This window comes from Physella acuta, unplaced genomic scaffold (genome assembly GCF_028476545.2).
Source record: "Physella acuta isolate Inbredline_101_S28 unplaced genomic scaffold, ASM2847654v3 ptg000381l, whole genome shotgun sequence".
NCBI lineage: Eukaryota > Metazoa > Mollusca > Gastropoda > Physidae > Physella > Physella acuta.
Window position 1 is genome coordinate 340,734 of NW_026731900.1, and position 19,763 is coordinate 360,496.

At 42.3% G+C, this 19,763-nt stretch overlaps 1 protein-coding gene across 4 annotated transcripts in view; it reads left to right on the top strand.

The window, feature by feature from the left end:
- The window catches only part of LOC131942010 (sine oculis-binding protein homolog A), a 65,612-nt gene that overhangs the window by 38,680 nt on the left and 7,169 nt on the right, over window positions 1-19,763 (top strand). For all 4 annotated transcript variants that reach the window (XM_059301659.1, XM_059301661.1, XM_059301662.1 and 1 more), the window contains exon 3: window positions 6,010-6,382. In XM_059301659.1, the coding sequence (XP_059157642.1) occupies window positions 6,010-6,382 (373 nt within the window). The remainder of the gene's footprint in view (window positions 1-6,009; window positions 6,383-19,763) is intronic.

Below are 19,763 nucleotides of genomic sequence, written 5' to 3' on the forward strand. Positions count from 1 at the left end.
TCACACAACCAACTCTACAAAGTTTTAAACTCAAATTTTCTTTTAACTTTTCTGTTTATTTGTCGATTCGTTTAACTTGAGTGAGCTCCCTCCCTCACAGACCTCCCTCCTTTCACCCCCCCCCCCGTATCAGTTGGTTCCAGTCCTCTTTCTTGGATCATGTAGCCTGGCAGGTATTCACAGGTATCGCCTTACTGCACGCGATACCTGCCAGCTAGACTCTGCACGTGCGTGCTATATATAGCAGGACCGGCGACACTTGAGAGTTTAACTTAATAGAGAATACAGCGATAAAGGCAGGGGGTGAGGAGGGGGTGTGTGAGGAGGGGGTGGGGGAGGAGGGGGAGACGTTAAAAAGTAAACTCTTTTGGTTGGTTGGCTGTGTGTAGGCTGGGCAAGTGTTGTGTTTCATAGAATAAAGATAAATCTCTGGAATTCGGGAATGTGTATGGATTGACCTGTCTCTCGGGAAGCGATCGGGGGAGGGGGGGGGGGGGGATCATCAGGTTTTATTTTCGTTGGTGTATTGTTGGGATACAGGAGGTGATTTTTTTAACTTGAGAATTAGAAAAACGGTTGTGGACATTGTAAAATTCCTAAGGAAAGATTTCCCTTCTCAGATCAAGATTTCACAAAAAGTTTTTCAGTTCAGAACGTTTTTTCCCACGTTTTCTTTAACTTGCTTTCTCTGTGTGTTTATTTGTTTGTCTTTCCAATCAAATCTTGCGATCGAAATTTCTGGCACTTCCCAGTTAGCTAGCGCGCTGAAATTTTCAGGGAAGCTTTCTTTTGGATGACCATTGAATATTCAATTGTTATTATTACTAAATTGATCAATGGAAACATTTTATTGAGCATTTTAGACCGCTATATAATCTATATATATAATTCTCCTCTGCTAGCCATTAGAAAAAAAACCAGCGACGCGTACCTCGCGCGCAGTGAAGCGAACGATCACATGTCGCCACAGGCTTAGGGGCAGAGAATTTAGCTTGAACCGAGTTTAAACTTACAGGAGGTAGGCCAGTTTGGGGGAGACGATATGGTCGAGTGGTTGGGCACACGATTGCTATCCCACTCGACACGGGTTCAAATCTATGTGTTCTAGTCAGTAACGTATTCAAACAACGTGTTTTTTACGAGTTGTCTTTTTACGAGTTGTCTTTTTACGAGTTGTCTTTTTACGAGTTGTCTTTTTACGAGTTGTCTTTTTACGAGTTGTCTTCGTTTACCCAAAAAAAGTGAAAAGATAAAATCGATAGCAAGATTTTAATGCAAACAAACAGACAAAGACTAAAAAGTAGAAAATAATAATCATTAAAAAAGTTTTTAAAAACCCACGTTTTCTGATTGAACTAAAAAGTAGAAAATAAATGCTATAGGCCCTACATCACAATAATGCAAGCGATCACTCTACTATAAGCGAGCAAAAACGTGGGGCGCCGTGATTTTCTTACAGTTTCTAATACTGTTGACTCTCTACAAGCTCCCTAATAAAAGTCAATAGTATTATCTAATCAATAGTAATATAACTTTTACTTCGGCGCCCCACGTTTTTCATCGCTTATAGTAGAGTGATCGCTTGCATTATTGTGATGTAGGGCCTATAGCATTTATTTTCTACTTTTTAGTTCAATCAGAAAACGTGGGTTTTTAAAAACTTTTTTAATGATTATTATTGAGAGGCGATGTCTCAATTGTTGTTGGAATAGTTCTAATCACATTTTTAAACTTGAGCTACACCTATGTGTCTTGTCTAAATGTCTAAGGACAGCTGTTACACAAACTAAAGAAACGTTTTAACTACCTTGTTCTAATTGCCACAGCAATTTCAGCTCCCCTTACTTCAAGTGGGGGAGTAGGGGGGGAGAGGGGGGGGGAGTGTAGAACCTCTGAGGAAAAGCTGACGTTAAACACATTTATCAAATCACTTCACGTATTTTTTTTTCGGTTTCGTTTAACATGCAAGAAAGTTTTTCATGTTTTATATCTAAATTGATGTAAGGCATGAATTATAATACATTATAACAGTGGCTTAATGAATGTCCATGTAATATCGTACTGGCTAAATGCTCATGCTTGCAATATGGTACTGGCTAAATGCTTGTATACGTTACCATTGATTTCATTGTGTTTACCAAAAGATATTTGCCTGAACAAATCCACTACACAGTAGTGTCAGTATTTCTTTCATCAACAAATTCGAGCCACCCTAGTAGCAAATAGTCCCACTATTTATTTGTATGGAGGTTTGAACCCCAGCCCCTAGCCTACCGCCTGACCTTACCAAGGTATCTTGGCCTACCTGGTCCACCTGTATCTAGTTGTCTAATTACCCCCCCCCCCCCCATAAGGACGATCACAAACCCACCCCAGCCCCTACCCTCACAAGTAACAGTGCTCGCTAAAATAATTGAATTTCAAGTAACTTCAAATTTTCCAGCCCAAGTTTCTTCATCATACCTTGATCGTATGGACTTTGCTCAAGTTTGGGTTGTTTGATGTTTTCAACTTGCACGTAAACACGGGACGACCCGGGGGTCGGGGTGGGGTGGTCTTGCTGCTTCTTGAAACTTTAATAACGAAAATCATGTGAGAAATATGGTGGAAATATGTTAGAAAGGGTTAGACACTTACGTGTGTAATTAGATTTCCTTGGGGGATACGGTTCGAATAACTTTTGGATATTTGAAATACTCTAACGTTTAATTATAACTCAGTAAACATTCACAGAGTATATGCTGACGTCCACACACTGAAAGGTTTAAATATAACTCAGTAAACATTCACAATCTGACGTCCACATACTGAAAGGTTTAAATATAACATTCACAATCTGACGTCCACATACTGAAAGGTTTAAATATAACATTCACAATCTGACGTCCACATACTGAAAGGTTTGAATATAACTCAGTAAACATTCACAATCTGACGTCCACATACTGAAAGGTTTGAATATAACTCAGTAAACATTCACAATCTTACTTCAACATACTGAAACGTTTAAATATAACTCAGTAAACATTCACAATCTTACTTCAACATACTGAAACGTTTAAATATAACTCAGTAAACATTCACAATCTGACGTCCACATACTGAAAGGTTTAAATATAACTCAGTAAACATTCACAATCTTACTTCAACATACTGAAACGTTTAAATATAACTCAGTAAACATTCACAATCTGACGTCCACATACTGAAAGGTTTAAATATAACTCAGTAAACATTCACAATCTTACTTCAACATACTGAAACGTTTAAATATAACTCAGTAAACATTCACAATCTGACGTCCACATACTGAAAGGTTTAAATATAACTCAGTAAACATTCACAATCTTACTTCAACATACTGAAACGTTTAAATATAACTCAGTAAACATTCACAATCTGACGTCCACATACTGAAAGGTTAAAATATAACTCAGTAAACATTCACAATCTTACTTCAACATACTGAAACGTTTAAATATAACTCAGTAAACATTCACAATCTGACGTCCACATACTGAAAGGTTTAAATATAACTCAGTAAACATTCACAATCTTACTTCAACATACTGAAACGTTTAAATATAACTCAGTAAACATTCACAATCTGACGTCCACATACTCTAACGTTTAATTATAACTCAGTAAACATTCACAGCCTATAATCTGACGTCCACATACTAAAAGGTTTAAATATAACTCAGTAAACATTTACAATCTGACGTCTACATACTGAAACGTTTAAATATAACTTAGTAAACATTTACAATCTGACGTCCACATACTGAAACGTTTAAATATAACTTAGTAAACATTCACAGCCAACAGCCTAACAAACTTAGGACTTCGCTGGAAAAAAAGGTCATAATAAAATACAAAAACACCGTTTAATTTATCTCTCAAATAATTAAAATATTAGTATTTAACCTTGCATTAAATATTATACATAATTGTGTGACCATTGCCGCTTAAAAATAACGTCAAAATAGTGTTGACATTTAAAAAAACAAAACAAGAGTTGACGTGTCAAAGTTTTTAATGTCTGCTAGGGCAACTATCTTGTCATTGCGAAAGTCAAGACATTTTGTGTCTTGAGCGAAAGTCAGGACATTTTGTGTCTTGAGAGAAAGTCAAGACATTTTGTGTCTTGAGAGAAAGTCAAGACATTTTGTGTCTTGAGCGAAAGTCAGGACATTTTGTGTCTTGAGAGAAAGTCAAGACATTTTGTGTCTTGAGAGAAAGTCAGGACATTTTGTGTCTTGAGAGAAAGTCAAGACATTTTGTGTCTTGAGAGAAAGTCAAGACATTTTGTGTCTTGAGAGAAAGTCAAGACATTTTGTGTCTTGAGAGAAAGTCAAGACATTTTGTGTCTTGAGAGAAAGTCAAGACATTTTGTGTCTTGAGAGAAAGTCAAGACATTTTGTGTCTTGAGAGAAAGTCAAGACATTTTGTGTCTTGAGAGAAAGTCAGGACATTTTCTCTCTAAAATAAACCTTAGTCTTTGTTTTTTGGAACTCTATTGGTGTATTTCTGAATTTGGTTCCCACAATCCCTTTATGTTTGCTAGAATCTGCGTCCATGACGCAAATGGAAATTGAAGAGTGTAACTGGAGACGGCGATATGATGCGATGAGGTTCTACAAGGTTGGGGTTTTGTGGCCGAGATCAGTTGCGCTGAGATTTGATGTCAGATGTAAGCGGGGAGGGGGTGGGGTTATTGTTAGGTCTGGCATGGAACCGGAGAGCTCTGGGTATGATGGTAGCGGCGTGTAATGGGAGGCGGGCTATTGGATGGAAGCCAGGGAAGGCGCAGGAAAAGAAACAGAGGATGGTTTGTTATCTAGCTCAGGCCATCTGTACAAAGCATCAGGTTTCAAAGAACTGGGGTGGGGGTGGGGGTTCACTCTAAACTCCGGCTATAAAGAGCTCACTCTCAAATTGTTTACTGCGGGTTGTCCTGTCCTGTTCGGGTTATTTTTTGTTTACTGCGGGTTGTCTTGGGAAAGTTTGAGTTTGTTTACTGCGGGTTTTCTTGGGAAAGTTTGAGTTTGTTTACTGCGGGTTGTCTTGGGAAAGTTTGAGTTTGTTTACTGCGGGTTGTCTTGGGAAAGTTTGAGTTTGTTTACTGCGGGTTGTCTTGGGAAAGTTTGAGTTTGTTTACTGCGGGTTGTCTTGGGAAAGTTTGAGTTTGTTTACTGCGGGCTGTCTTGGGAAAGTTTGAGTTTGTTTACTGCGGGTTGTCTTGGGAAAGTTTGAGTTTGAATCAAGATACACATGTTCATTTGGATCGTCGGTTAGTTTGTGAGCTGCTGTTGGTGTATGCATGTATGTTGTTTTTTTTTTTTTTTTTGGGGGGGGGATATGGTGGCTATTTCGTGGAGGGTAGCCCCACCCTACTCCCAGCTAAAACGCCACACCAGCACAAATCCCACCCCCCAGCACAAATCCCACCCCCCAGCACAAATCCCACCCCCAGCACAAATTCCACCCCCAGCACAAACCCCACCCCCCGCACAAACCCCACCCCCCGCTCAAAACTCACCCCACTCCAGCACAAAACCCTGTCCAGAAAAGCTCCCCTAACTTTATCCCCTGAGTGTAAGACAACGCCCCCTAAGTTCCCCCTTCAAATTTCACGTGTACCAGGTATCTTTGACCTTAGGGTCAGGTTTCAAAGGTCACGGCTGACGGCACACACATACACACACAGACACACACACAGACACACACACACACAGACACACGCACAGACACACACACAGACACACACACAAATATACACCCCCCACACACACAGACACACACACAGACACACACACACACAGACACACACACAGACAGACACACACACAGACACACACACACACACACTTGTCCCATAAGAACCCGTGTTTGTAGAGTCATCCTGTACATGTGAAGCCGATCCTGCCTTATCTAAACAGTCAGGGAGAACTGCTGGGTTAGAATGGTTTTTTACTGGGGAGATAAGATTTGAATTTTCCTTTCCAGGAGTACGTGGAGACGACGATGAACGAACTGCTGGGCTGGTACGGTCTGCCCAAGATGGACAAGACCGACACGCCTCAGTTGTCTCTTGATTACTCAACCAACCAGGCTCTGGTCGATCGGAGAGTTCCGGAAACTGGATCCGGGAATTCCGTATCCAAAAGCAGGAGCAGGGAGGGGAGGTCCGAGGAGAGGGGGGAGGTGGCCAAGACGGCGGAGGCTAACGACACCAACAACAACAGCAGCAGCTGTGGAGCAGACGACGAGGGCGACGAGATGGATGAGGACGGGGAGGAGTTCAACGACGACCTGGACGATTTGCGGGATTCCGGAAGTGACGTCAGTGGATTGGTGTCGCCAGCTCTAACCACTTGTGGTAAGTCAAGTTTTGTTTCGTATCAAACACTTGACCAGACTTGACCTGACAAGATTTAGACAGACAACACTCGCCCAGACACACATACATGTTTGGAGGCTTGACTGTGTGTGGCTAATGAGGCTTACTGCCTCTCCTACCCCCACCCCCCACCTCCCCCCATCAAAGTCTTACTTTTTTGGTTAAAGGGACATCACTCCAACGTTGTCTCGGTTAGAGAGTTCTTGACATGTAGTTCCTGAAATAAACGATAGTCCAGTGCGACAAATCTAGAAAGTTCTGTACATGTAGTTCCTGAAATAAACGATAGTCCAAAGCGACAAATCTAGAAAGTTCTGTACATGTAGTTCCTGAAATAAACGATAGTCCAGTGCGACAAATCTAGAAAGTTCTGTACATGTAGTTCCTGAAATAAACGATAGTCCAGTGCGACAAATCTAGAAAGTTCTGTACATGTAGTTCCTGAAATAAACGATAGTCCAGAGCGACAAATCTGATACAAAGAAACACGTAACAAAGCGACACAAGCTAGGAAACAAATGAAGAAAGGAGAGAGAAAGAATGGAGGTAACGTGCTATAAGAGAGAAAGAATGGAGGTAACTCGATAGAAGAGAGAAAGAATGGAGGTAACACGACCAAGAGGCAACTGATCCTCCTCGTCTGACAAACAAAAACATGGACAGGAGCTCACTCTCATCGTTTGAGTAACATTACACGTGCGGTACATGTAGAAGTGTGTCTTGGTCGCTCTGATCTGCTGGTACATCTAGCACCGTGTCTTAGGTTCGCACTGACCTGCTGGTACATGGGTCTTAGGTTGCGCTGACCTGCTGGTAAATCTATGTCACACTGGCTCTACTTGATTCTACTAGTAAATCTACAAACAACCACGTACCAACTCCTACATACAAACAACCACATATCATCTTTCGTACGACCATACATTTTCAGCCAACATTTCAGTTGCACTAGATAACTGTAACATTTCAAACATTACATTTGTAGCAGACGGCTGTAACATTACAGTTGCAGCAGACGGCTGTAACATTTCAGTTGCAGCAGACGGCTGTAACATTTCAGTTGCAGCAGACGGCTGTAACATTTCAAACATTACATTTCTAGCAGACGACTGTAACATTTCATTTATAGCAGACGGCTGTAACATTTCAGTTGTAGCAGACGGCTGTAACATTTCAAACATTTCAGTTGTAGCAGACGGCTGTAACATTTCAAACATTTCAGTTGTAGCAGACGACTGTAACATTTCAAACATTTCAGTTGCAGCAGACGGCTGTAACATTTCAAACATTACAGTTGTAGCAGACGGCTGTAACATTTCAGTTGTAGCAGACGGCTGTAACATTTCAGTTGCAGCAGACGGCTGTAACATTTCAGTTGCAGCAGACGGCTGTAACATTTCAGTTGCAGCAGACGGCTGTAACATTTCAGTTGCAACAGACGACAGTAACATTTCAGTTGCAACAGACGACTGTAACATTTCAGTTGCAGCAGACGGCTGTAACATTTCAAATATTACAATTGCAGCAGACGACTGTAACATTTCAGTTGTAGCAGACGACTGTAACATTTCATTTATAGCAGACGGCTGTAACATTTCAAACATTACAATTGCAGCAGACGACTGTAACATTTCAGTTGTAGCAGACGGCTGTAACATTTCATTTATAGCAGACGGCTGTAACATTTCAAACATTACAGTTGTAGCAGACGACTGTAACATTTCATTTATAGCAGAGGGCTGTAACATTTCAAACATTACAGTTGTAGCAGACGGCTGTAACATTTCAAACATTACAGTTGCAGCAGACGACTGTAACATTTCAGTTGCAACAGACGACTGTAACATTACAGTTGCAGCAGACGGCTGTAACATTTTAAACATTACAGTTGCAACAGACGACTGTAACATTTCAGTTGCAGCAGACGACTGTAACATTACAGCTGCAGCAGACGGCTGTAACATTTCAAACATTACAGTTGTAGCAGACGGCTGTAACATTTTAAACATTACAGTTGCAGCAGACGACTGTAGCATTTCAGTTGCAGCAGACGACTGTAACATTTCAGTTGTAGCAGACGGCTGTAACATTTCAAACATTTCAGTTGTAGCAGACGACTGTAACATTTCAAACATTTCAGTTGCAGCAGACGGCTGTAACATTTCAAACATTACAGTTGTAGCAGACGGCTGTAACATTTCAAACATTTCAGTTGTAGCAGACGGCTGTAACATTTCAAACATTACAGTTGCAACAGACGACTGTAACATTTCAGTTGCAGCAGACGGCTGTAACATTTCAAACATTACAGTTGCAACAGACGACTGTAACATTACAGTTGCAACAGACGACTGTAACATTTCAGTTGCAGCAGACGGCTGTAACATTTTAAACATTACAGTTGCAACAGACGACTGTAACATTTCAAACATTACAGTTGCAACAGACGACTGTAACATTTCAAACATTTTAGTTTCAGCAGACGACTGTAACATTTCAGTTGCAGCAGACGGCTGTAACATTTCAAACATTACAGTTGTAACAGACGACTGTAACATTTCAAACATTACAGTTGCAACAGACGACTGTAACATTTCAAACATTACAGTTGCAGCAGACGGCTGTAACATTTCAGTTGCAACAGACGACTGTAACATTTCAGTTGCAGCAGACGACTGTAACATTACAGTTGCAGCAGACGACTGTAACATTTCAGTTGTAGCGGACGACTGTAACATTTCAGTTGTAGCGGACGGCTGTAACATTTCAAACATTACAGTTGTAGCAGACGACTGTAACATTTCAAACATTACATTTCTAGCAGACGACTGTAACATTTCAAACATTTCAGTTGTAGCAGACGGCTGTAACATTTCAGTTGTAGCGGACGACTGTAACATTTCAAACATTTCAGTTGCAGCAGACGGCTGTAACATTTTAAACATTACAGTTGCAACAGACGACTGTAACATTTCAGTTGCAGCAGACGGCTGTAACATTTCAAACATTTCATTTGTAGCAGACGACTGTAACATTTCAAACATTACATTTGTAGCAGACGGCTGTAACATTTCAGTTGTAGCAGACGGCTGTAACATTTCAGTTGCAACAGACGACAGTAACATTTCAGTTGCAACAGACGACTGTAACATTTCAGTTGCAGCAGACGGCTGTAACATTTCAAAAATTACAGTTGTAGCAGACGACTGTAACATTTCATTTATAGCAGACGGCTGTAACATTTCAAACATTACAATTGCAGCAGACGACTGTAACATTTCAGTTGTAGCAGACGGCTGTAACATTTCATTTATAGCAGACGGCTGTAACATTTCAAACATTACAGTTGTAGCAGACGACTGTAACATTTCATTTATAGCAGAGGGCTGTAACATTTCAAACATTTCAGTTGCAGCAGACGGCTGTAACATTTCAGTTGCAGCAGACGGCTGTAACATTTCAAACATTACAGTTGTAGCAGACGACTGTAACATTTCAAACATTACATTTCTAGCAGACGACTGTAACATTTCAGTTGCAGCAGACGGCTGTAACATTACAGTTGTAGCAGACGACTGTAACATTACAAACATCACCGTTGCAGCAGACGGCTGTAACATTTCAAACATTACAGCTGCAGCAGACGACTGTAACATTTCAGTTGCAGCAGACGACTGTAACATTTCAAACATTACAGTTGTAGCAGACGACTGTAACAATTCAGTTGCAGCAGACGACTGTAACATTTCAGTTGCAGCAGACGGCTGTAACATTTTAAACATTACAGTTGCAACAGACGACTGTAACATTTCAGTTGCAGCAGACGACTGTAACATTTCAAACATTACAGTTGTAACAGACGACTGTAACAATTCAGTTGCAGCAGACGACTGTAACATTTCAGTTGCAGCAGACGGCTGTAACATTTTAAACATTACAGTTGCAACAGACGACTGTAACATTACAGTTGCAGCAGACGACTGTAACATTTCAGTTGTAGCGGACGACTGTAACATTTCAGTTGCAGCAGACGACTGTAACATTTCAAACATTACAGTTGCAGCAGACGGCTGTAACATTTTAAACATTACAGTTGCAACAGACGACTGTAACATTTCAAACATTTTAGTTTCAGCAGACGACTGTAACATTTCAGTTGCAGCAGACGGCTGTAACATTTCAAACATTACAGTTGTAACAGACGACTGTAACATTTCAGTTGTAGCAGACGGCTGTCACATTTCAGTTGCAGCAGACGACTGTAACATTTCAAACATTACAGTTGTAGCAGACGGCTGTAACATTTCAAACATTACAGTTGCAGCAGACGACTGTAACATTTCAGTTGCAGCAGACGACTGTAACATTTCAGTTGTAGCAGACGGCTGTAACATTTCAAACATTTCAGTTGTAGCAGACGACTGTAACATTTCAAACATTTCAGTTGCAGCAGACGGCTGTAACATTTCAAACATTACAGTTGTAGCAGACGGCTGTAACATTTCAGTTGTAGCAGACGGCTGTAACATTTCAGTTGTAGCAGACGGCTGTAACATTTCAGTTGTAGCAGACGACTGTAACATTTCAGTTGTAGCAGACGGCTGTAACATTTCAAACATTTCAGTTGCAGCAGATGACTGTAACATTTCAGTTGTAGCAGACGGCTGTAACATTTCAGCTGTAGCAGACGGCTGTAACATTTCAAACATTTCAGTTGAAGCAGATGACTGTAACATTTCAGTTGTAGCAGACGGCTGTAACATTTCAAACAATTTAGTTTCAGCAGATGACTGTAACATTTAAGTTGTAGCAGACGACTGTAATATTACAGTTGTTGCAGACGACTGTAACATTTCAGTTGCAGCAGACGACTGTAACATTTCAAACATTACAGTTGCAGCAGACGGCTGTAACATTTCAAACATTACAGTTGTAGCAGACGACTGTAACATTTCAAACATTACAGTTGCAACAGACGGCTGTAACATTTCAAACATTACAGTTGCAGCAGACGACTGTAACATTTCAGTTGCAGCAGACGACTGTAACATTTCAAACATTACAGTTGTAGCAGACGGCTGTAACATTTCAAACATTACAGTTGCAGCAGACGACTGTAACATTTCAGTTGCAGCAGACGACTGTAACATTACAGTTGCAGCAGACGACTGTAACATTTCAGTTGTAGCAGACGGCTGTAACATTTCAAACATTACAGTTGCAGCAGACGACTGTAACATTACAGTTGCAGCAGACGGCTGTAACATTTCAGTTGTAGCAGACGGCTGTAACATTTCAGTTGCAGCAGACGGCTGTAACATTTCAGTTGTAGCAGACGACTGTAACATTTCAGTTGCAGCAGACGACTGTAACATTTCAGTTGCAGCAGACGGCTGTAACATTTCAAACATTACAGTTGTAGCAGACGGCTGTAACATTTCAGTTGCAGCAGACGACTGTAACATTTCAGTTGCAGCAGACGACTGTAACATTTCAAACATTACAGTTGTAGCAGACGGCTGTAACATTTCAAACTTTACAGCTGCAGCAGACGACTGTAACATTTCAAACATTACAGTTGCAACAGACAACTGTAACATTTCAAACATTACAGTTGTAGCAGACGACTGTAACATTTCAGTTGCAGCAGACGACTGTAACATTTCAAACATTTCAGTTGTAGCAGACGACTGTAACATTTCAGTTGTAGCAGACGGCTGTAACATTTCAAACATTTCAGTTGCAGCAGACGACTGTAACATTTCAAACATTACAGTTGCAGCAGACGACTGTAACATTTCAAACATTTCAGTTGTAGCAGACGACTGTAACATTTCAGTTGTAGCAGACGGCTGTAACATTTCAAACATTTCAGTTGCAGCAGACGACTGTAACATTTCAAACATTTCAGTTGCAGCAGACGACTGTAGCATTTCAGTTGTAGCAGACGGCTGTAACATTTCAAACTTTACAGCTGCAGCAGACGACTGTAACATTTCAAACATTACAGTTGCAACAGACAACTGTAACATTTCAAACATTACAGTTGTAGCAGACGACTGTAACATTTCAGTTGCAGCAGACGACTGTAACATTTCAAACATTACAGTTGCAACAGACAACTGTAACATTTCAAACATTACAGTTGTAGCAGACGACTGTAACATTTCAGTTGCAGCAGACGACTGTAACATTTCAAACATTACAGTTGCAGCAGACGACTGTAACATTTCAAACATTACAGTTGTAGCAGACGACTGTAACATTTCAAACTTTACAGCTGCAGCAGACGACTGTAACATTTCAAACATTACAGTTGCAACAGACAACTGTAACATTTCAAACATTACAGTTGTAGCAGACGACTGTAACATTTCAGTTGTAGCAGACGACTGTAACATTTCAAACATTTCAGTTGCAGCAGACGACTGTAACATTTCAAACATTTCAGTTGCAGCAGACGGCTGTAACATTTCAAACATTACATTTCTAGCAGACGACTGTAACATTTCAAACATTACAGTTGTAGCAGACGGCTGTAACATTTCAAACATTTCAGTTGTAGCAGACGACTGTAATATTACAAACATTACAGTTGCAGCAGACTACTGTAACATTTCAGTTGTAACAGTCGGATGTAACATTACAGTTGTAGCAGAAGACTGTAACATTTCCAACATTACAGTTGCAACAGACGACTGTAACTGGAGCCCGCAAGATGCCAGAAGCGAAACTAGCACCTCCCATGTCGCGAGCGAGACAGTATCCGATTACCGCGGCTTGTTTGATTCATGAGACGATTCCTCTCTAGCTCAGCTTATGGATGTCTTCGATATTTCAAATATCGATACCGCACATTAAGGATCCATTTGACATTAAAGCCAAACTCAGATTAGGACGTGGCTTTTGATAATTGGTTTATAATTTTAACGGAACATTGTTACGTCGTATAACGCCTGACCTTCCGATGATTTTAATACACTTACTCTCCTTCCAAAATACGTGGAACACATCGACTTGAAACATGATCCCGTCATTGTGCGCGCGCATTCAATCCTTGCCTAGCGGCGACTTCCGGGCAGGTGTCACGTGATGGATAGTTGTTCCGGAAATTCCGGTTTCTGTCCGCGGAGATGGCAATGTTCGGTTACATCTTGTGTTGCAAATTGTCACGTGGTTGGGACTAAGGGTGTAGAAATTTTGGGGTGGGGATGTAGAAGTTTTGGGGGGCTAGCGAGAGTGAGGGGGAGGGGGAGGGGGGGGGGGGTTACTGCAGAATAAGCGGAGAATGGATAATGTAAAGTCGCATCTGGTTAAGAAAACGTCGGATCACAACACAGGGGGGTGGTCAGGGAGACCTCAGAGCCGTCTGGGTAGATCCTGACAAAGTGGCCGAGGGTCTGGTTTAGACAGGGAGTGAGAGATGAGGGTGTGGATGGCTACCACGTGTGGTGGTGGGGGGGGGGGGGGGAGACGGTGGTGATGTTTCAACTGTTTTACTAGAGTAGGGGGGGTAGGGGCAGACGGTGGTGATGTTTCAACTGTTTTATTAGAGTGGGGGTGAAGGAGACGGTTGTGATGTTTAAACTGTTTTACTAGAGTGGGGGGTAGGGAGAGACGGTGGTGATGCTTAAACTGTTTTATTACAGTGGGGGGGGGGGGGGGGGTGGGGGAGACGGTGGTGATGTTTCAACTGTTTTACTAGAGTGGGGGAGGGGGAGATGGTGGTGATGTTTCATCTGTTTTACTAGAGTGGGGAGGGGGAGATGGTGGTGATGTTTAAACTGTTTTATTAGAGTGGGGGAGGAGGAGACGGTGGTGATGTTTAAACTGTTTTATTAGAGTGGGGGGAAGGGGAGACGGTGGTGATGTTTAAACTGTTTTACTAGAAGGGGGGGGGGAGGAGGAGACGGTGGTGATGTTTAAACTGTTTTACTAAAATGGGGTTAGGGGGACAGTGGTGATGTTTAAACTGTTTTACTAGAGTGGGTGGTGGGGTTGAAACATTTTACAGATCAACAGTTAAAAAAAGAGATCTCCCCCCCCCCTCCCCCACTTAACCGTGAGGTACCCAGCACGTGCGTGCAGGTGTCGCGTGCATTCTGGCATGATCTTGGTGAGCCAGGATTTCACGACGAGGCAGGTAAAAAAACTGGAGGCCTCAGACAATATGGCAAGTTGAATGATATCAAACAGTTCCGTTCTGTAATGGCTTATTAAATGATACATGTAAGAAACAATGTGGCAAGTTGAATGATATCAAACAGTTCCGTTCTGTAATGGCTTATTGAATGATACATGTAAGAAACATTACTATTCTGTATCTGTAAAGCCAAGAAACATTTCCTTAGTTAAGCTAAAAGCCATTAAAAATGTCCAAAAGGCAGCTGAATGCCATATTGTTGGTAGCAGCAACAGTGACAAAAGTCCTTATGTTAGCTGTGTTGTGTTTGATGTAGATGAACTTGGTAATGGTGCAGGAAACCATCGGGATACACCAGATTGAAACAGTCTGTAAATGTGTTAGGGCACTGCTAGACGGTACCTCTACTCGTAGAGTGTCGATGCTAAAGTTAGAGATGACGGTACCTCTACTCGTAGAGTGTCGATGCTAAAGTTAGAGCTGACGGTACGTCTACTAGAAGAGTGTCGTCTGTTAAGTTAGAGCTGACGGTAACTCTACTCGTAGAGTGTCGATGCTAAAGTTAGAGCTGACGGTACGTCTACTAGAAGAGTGTCGTCTGTTAAGTTAGAGCTGACGGTAACTCTACTCGTAGAGTGTCGATGCTAAAGTTAGAGCTGACGGTACGTCTACTAGAAGAGTGTCGTCTGTTAAGTTAGAGTTGACGGTACCTATACTCGTAGAGTGTCGATGCTAAAGTTAGAGTTGACGGTACGTCTACTAGAAGAGTGTCGATGCTAAAGTTAGAGTTGACGGTACCTCTACTCGTAGAGTGTCGATGCTAAAGTTAGAGTTGACGGTACCTCTACTCGTAGAGTGTCGATGCTAAAGTTAGAGTTGACGGTACTTCTACTCGTAGAGTGTCGATGCTTAAGTTAGAGTTGACGGTACTTCTACTCGTAGAGTGTCGATGCTAAAGTTAGAGTTGACGGTACTTCTACTCGTAGAGTGTCGATGCTAAAGTTAGAGTTGACTGTACCTCTACTACAAGAGTGTCGTCTGGTAGATGCTAAAGTTAGAGTTGACGGTACCTGTACAACAACAGTATCTTCTGTTAAAGTTAGAGTTGATCCGTGACTGAAGTCATAATTTCAATGTAGAAACAACTTAACAGTTTCCTGATTGGATGATCGATAGTGTTATCGATTTAGCCGGTATCGATCTAGCTGGTATTGATTTAGGCGAGAGTAAACATGTTGGCCTAACCTGTATCAGCGCTGGGGTGGTCAGTTCCTCCATAATTACTGTACCACTGCTGGGGTGGTCAGTTCCTCCATAATTACTGTACCACTGCTGGGGTGGTCAGTTCCTCCATAATTACTGTACCACTGCTGGGGTGGTCAGTTCCTCCATAATTACGAATCAAGCACTGATTGGTTTATATTTGAAGCTACGATTAACAATATAAGATCTGTCATTGGTACATTTTAGACTGCAACGACATGAGACACCTACACAACCGACATTGACAGATACAAAAGATATGACAGATATAATTTAATGACATCTGTGATGGCATAATGACATATGCAACCAGCGAGAACAAGCCAAATATATAGCTGATAATGATGTTAACGCACAAGTTTTATCATTGCTCTAACGACGCCTGACCGCTGCAGGTGGTACATTAAGTTGGACCCAACCCTGCCTGCTACAGTAAGATGGACCCAACCCTGCCTGCTACAGTAAGATGGACCCAACCCTGCCTGCTGCAGTAAGATGAACCCAACCCTGCCTGCTACAGTAAGATGAACCCAACCCTGCCTGTTACAGTAAGATGAACCCAACCCTGCCTGCTACAGTAAGATGGACCCAACCCTGCCTGATGGACCCAACCCTGCCTGATGAACCCAACCCTGCCTTCTACAGTAAGATGAACGCAACCCTGCCTGCTACAGTAAGATGGACCCAACCCTGCCTGATGGACCCAACCCCGCCTGTTACAATAAGATGGACCCAACCCTGGCTGATGGACCCAACCCTGCCTGCTACAGTAAGATGAACCCAACCCTGCCTGCTACAGTAAGATGAACCCAACCCTGCCTGCTACATTAAGATGAACCCAACCCTACCTGCAAGCGCCTAAAAGCTGTGTCGAGCTTTGTGCAATCACTAGCACTGCAACCCGTTCGGCCTCTCAAGAACAAGTTAAACAGCCCGTGATGTTTGAAATATAAAATGATAACGTGTTTACAATGAGACGTATTAAAACAAGCCGAGCAACACAAAGTGGTCATTAAAACTGTTCCTGGCCCAGATCTCCGCCAATCTATACCTTTAGGTCACGTGAGACGGCCACAGTATGGCGGCCGGTCACGTGACCGTCAAGCACTCTGTAAGCGGACACCTATACATCAAACAGGCGATCTACGCCAACAAGATGGCGGGTAACGCGAGCCGACATACCCGGCTCATGTGACGGTACCCGAGCCGCTGAAAATTGATGGTTTCTTGATAAACCAGCCTGCCTGGAACCGTTTCTTGATACAGCGACCGTCTCTAATTGCGTCTGGATCGACCGTCTACCTGCTCGACTGATAGGACAGGTTTAGCCCCTCCCTCCCTGCAGATGTCCCCTCCCTCCCTGCAGATGTGTTCAAGTTTAAGCCCACTTCCGGCGTGATGTTTCCAGATCTGGTCAGATGGAACTGGGCGCTGGGTAAACACTGCCCAGACAAACCAAATAAGGAATTATTCCAGAATTTCCGGCCTTTCTAAATCACGAAGACACATGAGCGCACCGGCAAAGATTTGATCGGTTAAACGCCATCATCCCGTGTACACTTACACCAATGTTTGTTGTGTCGGGTACACTTACACCAGTGTTTGCTGTGTACGGGTACACTTACACCCATGTTTGTTGTGTACAAATCGTGTACACTTACACCAATGTTTGTTGTGTCGGGTACACTTACACCAATGTTTGTTGTGTACGGGTACACTTACACCAATGTTTGTTGTGTACAATTCGGGTACACTTACACCATATTTCTTTTCCTCTCGTTTGTTTACCGTTTATTTGTAACGTCTATCGTTTGTATTGTAAAATATTCTAAACAATCAAACCATAATGTGTGGTAAATGTAAACAGAAAAATGACCTTCAGAAAACATGCAGCATTAAACAGTGATAATTTTCTTTCTGTGCTCAATTAAAAAAAAAATCAATCTGAAACATCCCCAAACTTATGTGAGTCAGTGGTCAGTTGATGACGTCATATTGACTAGACCTGACTTACCCTCCTTAATTGTAAATGTTAATTAATAACATACAATCTGATTAATATGGGGCGTGGACATGACTATTTTTTAAAAAATGGTCGTGATGGCTAATTACCCTGATATTTAGTTCCACTTAATTTATGTTTGCGTCGTGACGCAATATCCAGTATCACTGGATGCCGGCCTGTTTGAAGGCGAAGGTCGTTCCGCTTTCACTCTGCTAATCCGGTTGATTACGATGCCATTCCGACGGCCGTAAACTCTGCCGTGTTTAACGGAAAACCGGATCCGGTGACGAGTAATTAATTCAATGTTGAAACCAACCTCAGGTCTCGGAGATGAGGAGATACGCCACCCCCACCCCCCCCCCCCCCCCATCCTCAATCCCTCCCAGGTTTTTATGCATTACTATCTATTTATAATGGTCCTAGGGCAGGATCGATGTGATGAACCCGATACCATGAACGATATCTGCTCGCACGATACTGATAAATGTTACATGGTACCAATGCAGATTTACCATGTCCACCTAGGTGTGTCCACGTAGGTGTGTCCAGCTAGGGGTGTCCAGCTAGGGGTGTCCAGCTAGGGGTGTCCAGCTAAATGTATCTGTTCACTGGCTACTTGTGTCCAGCTAGGTGTGTCCAGCTAGGTGTGTCTGTTCACTGGCTACTTGTGTCCAGTTAGGTGTGTCCACTGGCTACTTGTTTCATGTGGACATGAATGCCGGTTAGGTCAAGGCTAACCGGTTCAATAGCCGGAAGCTGTTAATATCACATTACAAGCATCCGGTGTCCCGAAGCCGGTAAAAGTTACCGATCCGTGGCCAGAAGCCGGCAAGTTTACAGCTCGCTTAGCGGAATCGATTTCTCTCAAATTTCACTGGTATCTTGGCAAGGTTTAACCAGGAATCTTGTAGTCGGACACGCCCATTTTACATGCTGGGGGTGTCAGGGTTATAGTCGGACACGCCCATTTTACATGCTGGGGGTGTCAGGGTTATAGTTGGACACGCCCATTTTACAAGATGGGGGTGTCAGGGTTATAGTTGGACACGCCCATTTTACATGCTGGGGTGTCAGGGTTATAGTCGGACACGCCCATTTTACATGCTGGGGGTGTCAGGGTTATAGTCGGACACGCCCATTTTACATACTGGGGGTGTCAGGGTTATAGTTGGACACGCCTATTTTACATGCTGGGGGTATCAAGATTGTAGTTGGACAAGTTCATTTTGCATGTTGGGTGTGTTAGTGTATAGTCGGACAAGCTCATTTTACATGATGGGGGTATCAGGGTTATAGTTGGACACGCCTATTTTACATGCTGGGGGTGTCAGGGTCATAGTCGAAAAAGCTCTTTTTAGATGGTATTAGTGGGGTTGGAGCTTTGTCGTTGTAGTAGATATGTTGTGAAAAATATTAGTTTGACGTTTGGGGGTTTCAGAGTTTAAATGTCGGCTGTCGAACTGTTCAAGCAACATTGTGCAATCACATAAGCTGTTACTATACCAATGTACACGTGGTAGTAGGCGTTAGTTGGTGACTCAGGTTACAAAAAGTCTGTCTAAGATTTCAAAAAGTCTGTCTAAGGTTACAAAAAGTCTGTCTAAGACACCAAAGATTCTGTTGGACAATCACGACTTGACCTTTCACTTAAGCACTTATCGTCTCTCCATAGAAAGATCTTAACATTCAATTTTGGGTTTTCCCGTAAACAAATACTCGAGAATTAAAAATAACGTGATAGACCAGATCAAATGAACAGTTTTCCTGAAATATAAAACCGATAGGAGATACCTTCAACTTGCGTCGTGACAATATTTTTAGTCAATGGGAATTTTCCTCCAACGCTTTCTAGCTTATGTATACAGTTCATTCTTTGGTGCCCATTATTTTGGGGAGTAGGGAGTACAGTTCATTCTTTGGTGCCCATTTTTTTGGGGGAGTAGGCAATA